General features: G+C 46.6%; 1 protein-coding gene across 1 annotated transcript in view; it reads right to left on the bottom strand.

The window, feature by feature from the left end:
* Nucleotides 1-10,000, bottom strand: part of Marco (macrophage receptor with collagenous structure) — a 33,581-nt gene that overhangs the window by 16,573 nt on the left and 7,008 nt on the right. Inside the window, exons 2-6 of the mRNA XM_031380758.1 lie at nucleotides 4,218-4,319; nucleotides 3,529-3,750; nucleotides 3,101-3,136; nucleotides 1,557-1,655; nucleotides 431-475 (exon numbers count right to left, since the gene is read on the bottom strand). Of these exons, the coding sequence (XP_031236618.1) occupies nucleotides 431-475; nucleotides 1,557-1,655; nucleotides 3,101-3,136; nucleotides 3,529-3,750; nucleotides 4,218-4,319 (504 nt within the window). The remainder of the gene's footprint in view (nucleotides 1-430; nucleotides 476-1,556; nucleotides 1,656-3,100; nucleotides 3,137-3,528; nucleotides 3,751-4,217; nucleotides 4,320-10,000) is intronic.

Consider the following 10,000-nt stretch of genomic DNA (forward strand, 5'->3'; position numbering starts at 1 on the left):
AGGGAGAGAGGGAGAGAGGGAGAGAGGGAGAGAGGGAGAGAGGGAGAGAGGAAGAGAGAGAGAACATGAACAAAACCCCACAACAGTCTCCGCTTCTTTTTATGTATAAAGAAACTGAGGTCCGTGAGAGTGAGGAAGGCAGGTTCAGCCCCCACTGGGCTATGGAGCCGTACCCTTCCTTGCAGGCTCATGAGTTTGCAGTCCTCAGCAGAGAAGGCTCAACTGTGATGTCTACACCCTATCACCTGTCCGGGCTGAGGCACCACTGAGCAATACTACTGTTTGTGGACTCCCCCGTCACCTCTGAGGCCACCCCAGGTCTCATACAAGCTACCTCGCCTTGTGCAGGCTCACCCCACAGGGTTTAGACTCTGGTGTGGGTCCTTGTCACCAAGAAAGCCCACTGTGTGTTCCTGTGACACCTACTCACCTGCTTCTCCCTTGCTGCCTGGTGGGCCCTGGGGTCCTGGGACACCTGGAGATGTTAGGGTTAAAGCGTGAGGTTAGGAACCCATGGGAAGATAATAAGAGAACTTGCAGCTGGCTGGGTATGAGACAGACAAGTTGAGAGGTTAAGAGGAAGGTCAGGACAGGCAAAACCAAGGCCAACTCAGCTGGTCTCAGCAGGACCTGGGTCACCTTCCCCAAATCTTTCCTTAAAGTTCACATGCAAGGCACCATTGCCCTTTCCCCTAATGAACTTCTCAACTCCGCAAGTCAGTACACCTTTAAATGCATTTCTGCAGCTAATTGTAGCAGAGCGCATTGCGGGTACACCTCCACCCCCAACGCTGGGAGATAGCTCAGCAATTAAGATGCTCTTGCCGAGGACCTGAGTTCAATTCCTAGCATCCGTGTCGGGCACAAATGCCTGTAGCTACAGCTCCAAAGGATTTATCTGGCTTCTTCCAGCACTGCCCTGAGATCCATTCCCAGGCACTCTTACATGTCTTCAGAAAAACAGAACTTAATAGACCAATAAAAACTGTTTTCCAAAGTAAGCCTTTACCTAGCCCGGGAAAAGGAATGCCCTGAAGCATCCTGAGAGGCAAAGGGAGAAATGATGGACAGGAGACAAATCCAGACATAGGAGTGGGCCTGCTGCTGGTACCCACGGCTGGACGACACTCTACTCTTAGGGGGTGTATTTCATTTTCTTTCTTGAAACATGATGTTTATGTGTTTTGTGTGTGCTAGATTGTACACGTCACAGGTGGGGGCTGCTGAGTCTTCTGGAACTGGTTACAGGTGGTTGTGAGCCACTTGACATGGATGGTGTGAACCAACCCTGGGTCCTCTGTAAGAGCAGCCATCACTCTTAACTGCTGAACCTTCTCTCTAGGGCCCCCTCCCCCTTTCTTGCTTGGTAAAAATAACTTTTGGCTCTTCCACTTTACCTGGGTCCCAGTGTGTGATTTCTTCTTCCTGCCATGACTGGGGTCAGAGGGACTCCAGAAGGAGACATATCCCCATTCATGAGAGAGGGAAGAAAAGATCCAGAGTGTAGCTTAGAGGAGAAAGGTGAAGAACACAGGGTCGGAAGACAGAGACTGTACCTGGGGTTCCATCACGACCCGCAGCCCCCTTTTCTCCCTTCTCAGCAGATGGCCCAGGTAGGCCAGGGCTTCCAGGCCTACCTGGGGCCCCTTTTGGACCTGGAGGATAAAGAAGAGCAGAGGCGGCAGCTAGTCGAACACTAGTGGATGATAATACATTCACTCAGTCTCCAAGGGCAGGCAAGCCCATGAAGGAAACAAATGATCCAGGATGATACCAAGAACCGCATGATCTGGGAGACACGGAAGAAATGAAAAAGAATTGTATAGATGGTGTCTGGGGGTCACTCGGCCACAGAGATGTGGCTTTAGGTACCAGTCCAGGTTTGACCATGTGGCTGTGTCCTTTATCCACGTCAGGAAGCCTGTGGCTCTGGGCAGGCATGGCTGCAGCTGGAACAGCTATCTATACCTGCGACGGAGCCAGGACTTCTGAACTCTATGCATTTCCCTTGCCCAAGTAGCCATCACATGAGCCTTTGTGGGCCTTGACCAAGCTAGGCAAAGCACAAGGTAAGGGAGCAAGATGGTAGCCTAGCGGATGGGAGTCTGGGCTTCTCAGCGCTGGCTCCCAGCAGCACTGCTTAGGTCTTGTAAATGGGAGCTGCCGTTCCCAGAAACCAGCCACACTATAGCAGGACTCTACAAGGCTGATGAGGAATTAGTATGCATGATTGTGGAGAGTTGGAATGTTGCAGGTCCAGAGCCAAATTATCCTGGGTTATCTTTAGCCCCTTAACAGCCATTTATTAACCATCTCTGTATTTTGTCTAACATCCTCATCACTGCTAGGTAAAAATCTATCTGGAATGGACTAATAGATCCCTTAACATCTATCAACCCAAAGGCTAAGGATGTCATCAGATAGCGTCTGAGGCCTAATGTGGCAGTTTTCTCCTACCTGCTTGATGTTCCCACTGATGTATTTTTAAATTACCTTGATTTATGACTTTCTTTTTCTTCTGTTACTATCAAAACTTCAGGAAACCTATCACACTGAAACAGGGTTTGGGTTTGTAAGGTAACCCGAGTCCGTACCTGGGCCACAGCCATTTATATTTGGTTTCAGAATAAACCGTCTCTTATTCCCTTAGGGATGAGAGTTATGCCGTCAGCACACAGCACTGTTGTCATTGCAGCCCTCGGGGAGAACCAAGCCTAACCCAGGAGACACGAGGCCTGGACCAACACCACGCTAATCAAAGACACTTGGCAGGAGTGCTTCTCGGAGACAAGAAACGTTCTGGAAGCCTGAGACGCTCGGGCAAGATGGGAGGAGGAGCTAGGAAATAGCTATCTCCATATTCTATCCTAAGAAGATGACGTTTGTCGGTTGGAGGGAGAAGGTGACCATTTGGCGCAGGGGAAAGCAGAGGTCCCGAGCCAGGTATCCTCACTCCATCAGGGGTAGAGAGGCAGAGAGGCAGGTGAAGCATATGGGCTGACCAGATCAATGGAAAATACATAGAAGGCTCCCAGCTAAGAAGCCTTCCAGCAAAGGTTCTAGGGAAGGGCAGAGTGGGTCAGACCGGAAGTGAACGTACCTGGAGAGCCTCGTTCACCTTTAATCCCGAACAACTCTGTAAGGGAAGGAGAGAAGGTTGGAGACTGTGCCAGGGTGTAGAATGAAGCTTGATTTGGCTCCTGTACCCCAAAGAGAGCCCACAGACTCTACATTGGAAGCCTGCGACCCCGTGGGTCTTCTAGCCTTGGAGGTTTGAACAATAACATCCGAACTTGTTCAGAAAAGTAAGCTTGGAGAGACCAGGAACGGGACTCCCTGGAAGCTGAGAAAGTATAGATATACTCAGATCGCCGGCCTACCCCAGCCTTGTCCTAAACCCATCTGTGTTTGTCAAAATGGCACTTTTGCAGGCTGGGCATGTAGCTCAGTTGGTAGGGTGCTCATCCAGCACGCATGGAAACCCTGGGTTTCACCCTCAGCACCATAGAAAACTGGGTGCAGTGGTACCTGGATTTTGAGTGAGGTTGTTGACCTGCTGTCGTAGTTGCTCCTGGCTGGTGTGGACCCAACTGAGCTGGGCCTGCAAGGCTTGCAGCCCCTGCGCTCTGGGTACCGGCTGTGTTTTGGGATGTGCCCACTGCAGCAGGGAGAGTGGATTGTCCTCGGCAGCTAGCGATCCGTTGCCACAGCACATTCCTGGCATCTGGAGATGCTCCTGCAGATGGAGAACTGGAACCCACAGCGTCCATCAGTTAGGGGCCTCAGCAAAGCCTGAGACATTGGGGCGGGTTCCTGAGAGTCTGTGTAACATGTACATATCTTCTATAGGACATGGGGTTCAAACACACATTTTATGCATTGTGGAGGAAAGGAAACAGAGTGGACCCCCCCCCCCCCGCAGATGTGTTGGCCAGCCAACCTAGCCATTTGGTGACGTTTAGGCCAGAAAGAGACTCTGTCTCAAAATGGAGAATACATCTGAAATGGCTTTCATATGCACAACACACACACACACACACACACACACACACACACACACACACTCTTGACTCTTGACTCCTCCATCACCTTGGTGGGTCCTAGCAGAGGGCAGCAGTATTTTCAAGATGCCTCTAGTCAGTCTGAACCTTACACCAGAGGAGCTTAGGTGGCCACCCCAGGAGGAACCACACAGGCCGGGACGAGGAGCAGCTCACCTTGAATCAGCAGCAGTGCAGTACCTGCCGTGAGCAGGATCAGGTGGACAGCCATGACTGCCATGCAGAAGGTCCCCCCATTTCTCTTCTTGGGTACCGGATCTGGAATACAAACAGAGAAATGATGGCTTCAGAGGCACAGAGAAGGAGCCAGCCTGTGCCAGGCCACATGCAAGGGAGCAGGAGACTCCTTGGAAAGCAGAAAGGGCATCCAGATCTTTCTTGTTCCTGTTTTTTGCCACAGGCAAGAAGTTCCATGTTTAGTCTTTTATAGTATGGCTGGAGAAGAGGAGACAAGCAGATCCACAGGGCTCGCAGGCCAGGCAGACGAGCCCTCTTGGTGAGCTCAGGCTTGTAAGAGATTATTCCTTAAAAGAAAAGAAGAAAGAAGGAGGAGAGGTGAAGAGGAGAAAGAAGAGATGGAGAGGAGAACGAGGAAGAAGAAGAAGAAGAAAAACAAGAGGAGGAACAAGGGGAGGGAAAGGTAGGAAAAGGGAAGAAAGAGAAGTGGAAGGGAGAGGAATGGAGGGGAGGGAAGGGGGGAGGGAAGGGAAGAGGAGTGAAGGGAAAAGGAGGGGAAGGGGAAGAGAGAGGAAGGGGGAAGAGAAGAGAAGAGGGGAAGGGAAGGGAGAGGAAGGGGAAGAGAGAGGAAGGGGGAAGAGAAGAGAAGAGGGGAAGGGAAGGGAGGGGAAGGGGAAGAGAGAGGAAGGGGGAAGAGTAGAAAAGAGGGGAAGGAGAAGGGATTTATGCAAAACCCGATGCATAGATCTTTCTCAGTCTTGGACACCACTATGAGGCCTGGTCTGTGTTGGAGTCATCAATTCTTACACAATGAATTATGGAAGCATCAGGTTGCTTTTACACTGCCTGAGGGATGAAAAGGTTTGTTCCTGCTTCTTAAACACTCCGTGAGGCTCAGAGAACTGAGTAACTTACTAGTTAGTACACAAGATGCAGGAGTGCAGTTTGCGTCTTTACTTCCTTGGTCTTTGGTTGTGTGAGTGTATATGTGTGTGTTCACTTGCATGCATGTGTGTGATCGTGAATATATGTGTGTATATATGTACATGAAGCTGTGTGTGCATGCAAAAGATGATTGGCATAATCAGAGCCACAGGAATGACAAGGGACCATGACCTTGACTCAGCTCTATAAGGTCCCAGCCTGCTGGGGTGTGCATTGTGAGCATTCAGGGATGTGCCTCTACTATCATCCCTTCCTCGCCCACAGACACATACATATACAGTGGTTCCTTGCTGCCTGTGCTGGAAGGCTCCAGAACCACATAAAGGTATCAGAAATACAGAGATTATGGAGTTCCTTATACACTATGTGGATTTGTATAGAAGCCGCACACACTGTGTGAGAGGTGACATGCAATGGCATAGGAAGGAGAACTAAGCCGGAGTCCCAGGCATCAGAGGTCAAGGTGGGGACAGTAAGAACAAGCATGAAAAATGATATAAATGTTATAAGAGTGCAGATGAAAGCCTTGGAGGAAAGATGAACAGAAGAGTGGGTCACGCTGTGGGAATGGTTGTGGATGTTGGCCCTGACTCAGAATGCTTTCAGAATTGGATTGGGGACATAGCTCAGTGAATAAAGCCTTGCAAGTGTGGGGACCAGAGTTTGGACCTTGAGAACCCACATAAATGTTGGCTGGGTGTGGTTACCCCTATCTGCTATGTCGGCACAGGGTGGGGGGTTGTGAGCAGCTGCATCAGTGAGCTCTCCATTCCGTAAAGACCCTGTCTCAGTAAATAAAGCATAGAGCAGTGAAGGGAGATGTCAGTATGGTGTCCACATACACCTCGAAATGCATCCACATACACGTGAATATGCATACACTCATGTGCACACCCCACACATACTAACATAGGCCAACAGGAATTCAGAGTTCCCATCTGTCCCAAGGTAGGTGTTTAGGAACTGGGGACTTGGACTTCGCAGGTGTATCCCACTCGCTGTGCAGACAGAAGGGGCTGACGAAGCCTTTATGCTCACATTTGCTAGTTCATCTCTTTGAAGGTGGAAGAAATACAAAGGAGATGTCTCCTCTAAGTAGTTTGGATTCCCTAATTAAGAGACTAAAAAGCCTCTGGTAGGTTGTCTTAGTTAGGGTTTCCAGTGCTGTGAAGAGACACCATGACCAAAGCAACCCTTATAAAAGTCATGATTTAATTGGGGCTGGCTTATAGGTTCAGAGATTCAGTCCATTATCGTCAAGGCAAGAGCATGGTCGTGTCCAGGCAGACATGGGGCTGGAAGAACCAAAAGTTCTACATCTTGAACCAAAGGCAGACAGGAGAAGACTGGCTCCCACATGGTTAGGAAGAGGGTCACAGTGGCACATTTCCTTCGACAAGGCCACACCTCCTGATAGTGCCGCTCCCTGGCCAAAGCACATACAAACCACCACATAGGTCCTCAGAGACTTCCCTGGGATAAAAGGAGGAGATTGGGCAGAAAAACATGTCACACTGTGACAGCCTTCTTTGTGGGTTCCGATGAAGAGAGGGACCCTGTCTTTAAAAGATAAGGTGTCTATTGACCAAGGAATGACACTATCAGAGACTGTCTTTGATATCTCCATACACATGAGCACACACACATGCACACACTCATTCACACAGGAACACACATTGTACATGCAAATATAAGAAATTAAAGGCAGAGAACATTAAAAAAAAAAAAACTCAAGAAAAAGTTCCAAAAACAGTTAGAAAGGACACGTTATCTGCAAAGACATACTACCTGAATGGCATCTGATTCTCTATCTGAAACCATGGCGATCGGGTTCAAGTGGCACACTGTGTTCTGTGTGCTGAAAGGAAAGAATTACCGACCACAAATTCACTTGTGAATGAAAAGATCCTTCAGGAATGAATGGGAAATATAGACATTCTCAGAAAAAGGGAGGCCGAGAGAATTGGAAGGAACTTCTCCAAACAGGAAATGAGAATAGAAGACCTACAGTTTCAAAAAAGAAAAAGAAAAATGGAATAGTTAGAAACAGGCACACACACACACACACACACACACACACACACACACACACACCCCACACCCCTCTTTGGGTTTCTAAAATTTCACTTCATGGTTGCAATCAAATATACTCCCTTCTTATATTGTACATAATTTAAGCATAATTAAGATAATTAAGATAATTGTATTTTTAAAATGGAGAAAAACAAAAATTGAAATAAAATTTCTATATTTGACCTGACATGGAAAAAACACTAATTCAGACCGACGATGGCATATTGTGAAAGTGTGTTTCAATGCTGGGAGAAATTTCTTAGAAGCTGCTGTGGTTTCAGTGACCCACGTGTGTGGCTTGGTCTCCAGCTGCTGATGCTGTTTGGCAATGCTACGGAACCTTTAGGAGGTGAACCTTGCTTGAGGAAGTGAGCCACTGAGGAGAGAGCCTTGAGGCTTTATAGCCTGACTCCACTTCCTGTTAATACAATGCTTCCTGAGTTGGGGTGCCACGTGTGCAGCCACCTTCCATGCCTGCCGCCATGCCTTCCCTGCCCACTGCCCTGTCTTCCCAGCTCTGAGGACTCTGTACCTCTGAGGCTTGAGCCGAACTATAAACACTTCCACTCTTAAGTTGTTTTTGTCAAGGAATTTTGTCAAAGCAAGGAAGGGACCTCCAAGACAAAAGCCCCTCCATGTGATACATTCAAATGGAATTCCAAAAGGTATTCAAATAATACACTGGAAAACAAGAAAAAAACCCCAGAAATTGTGCAATAAGATAATCTTTTAAAGCCCTAACATATTGATATATCTGTAAGGTGTCCCTGCCTACCGATCAGCAGAGATACTGGCAAGCTGATATAACACATCTATATATTACCTGGAGGAAACCAGAACTTCAAAATAAAGAAACAAAAATTGGTATATCTGAAAGGAGGAAGATACAGAGAAATACAATGAGATATTTCAGTTTTAATACCTTGTTTTCAACAACTGATAAAAACCAGCAAAGACAAAGAAGATCAAACACTATCAATAAACACTTAATGAACATTTGCAGGACACTTGATCAAACATCAGGCACATGCTTTTCCATCATGCATGGAACATTTAGCAAAATTGATTGTTTCCTGGGTCATAAAACAGTCCTCAATAACGTGTGGAGAGAACAAGGTTGGGGCTAGGGAGAAGGTTTGGTCAGTAAAATACTTGATACACAAACACGACCATCTGAGTTCAGATCACAAGAACCCACGGGAAACACCATGTGAAGGAATGCTCTTCTGGAACCCCAGTGAAAACGTCAAACAATGGGGCTGGGAGAGTTGTCTCAACAGTGAAGGGCCCTTGTTGTTCTTTCAGAGGACCCAAGGTCACAAGGTGACTTTCAACAACCTGTAACTCCAGGGGATCTGATGCCCTTTTCTGGATGGATGTTATGGGCATATATGTGTGCATGCATATACAGGGACACACACATACACATATAAAATAAAATAAATCAGTAATAGTAAAAGCATATGCAAACATTTAAAGCTAATGTCATATAGTTGTCAGAGACATGATAGTTTTCCTTAAGTCTTGAACCAAGGGAAGGATGTCCATCCACTCCCTCTTATTTAATACAGTCATGAAGAGTTCCTGTGCAATAAACAGCATAAAGGAAATAAGGGACATAGCTTGAAAAGGAGGAGCAAATATACTTCTATTTGCAGAAGCTCACGTCTATTTAACAAATCCCTCATAATCTTCAAAAGGAATCCACAGAACTAATAAGTAGTTCATCAAAGCTGTAGGGAACATGATCAACATATAAAATGCCATGGCAATTGGTAACCAAAATTAAACATAGTAGTTCTGGATTGGTGAGATGATGGTCAGCAGTTAAGAGCACTGGCTACTCTTTCAGATGATCAGAGCTCAGGACCCTGTACCCACATCAGGAGGCTCACAACCACTTATAACTCCAGCTCTGGACATCCAGTGGCCTCTTACAGCCCTCGTAGGTACCCGCAAGCATGCACACACGCACACACACACACACACACACACACAGACATAAATAAAAAATAATAAATCAACATCCCATGGTAATATTTCAGTCCAAAGAAAATAAAATATTCAGATATAAAACTAATGAAACAGATCCAGGATCTGTATGCTGGAAATTACAAAATTCAACTTTAGGAAAGTAAAGTGGAGAAGTGAAGGGCTATACTCTGTTAATAGATTAAACCTGTATGGAGTAACGATGTTAATCATTCATACATTCATTTGTAGGAGTAATGTTACTCCTACCAATACTCTAGCATGATTTTAAAGTAGTAATAGACAAACTAATATTAAAATGTATGTGGAAAGGTGAGGATATAGAATAACTAAAGCATAACTAAGGATGAAATGTGAGGAACAACTCCATACGAAGCAGTAATCGCGACAATGTGGAGTTCAGAGAGAGCTCGTCCCAGAACATGTGAGCCACTGTTGAACCATCCTTGCACGCCTAGAAAAAAGCTTGCTTTGTGGTTCTATGCAATTCTCTTTATAGATTGCTTGATATGCTTTGTGAATATTTTTCCAAAGACTTTTGTGTCAAAGGTCATGAAATATATTGGTTTTAAATTTGTGATCTGTATGACCCTATTATACGTGGGGAGCAAATATCAGCGTCAGCAGAAGGTTTCTCAGTGCTCAGTGACCAAGACATACTCCACAGAGTGTCACTGAAATCTTAGTCACACGACAGAGCTCTTTTCCCTGAGCGTGCCCCTCATGTCACACAGTGCTGCCAAGCACTACCA

This window comes from Mastomys coucha, unplaced genomic scaffold, assembly GCF_008632895.1.
Source record: "Mastomys coucha isolate ucsf_1 unplaced genomic scaffold, UCSF_Mcou_1 pScaffold1, whole genome shotgun sequence".
NCBI lineage: Eukaryota > Metazoa > Chordata > Mammalia > Rodentia > Muridae > Mastomys > Mastomys coucha.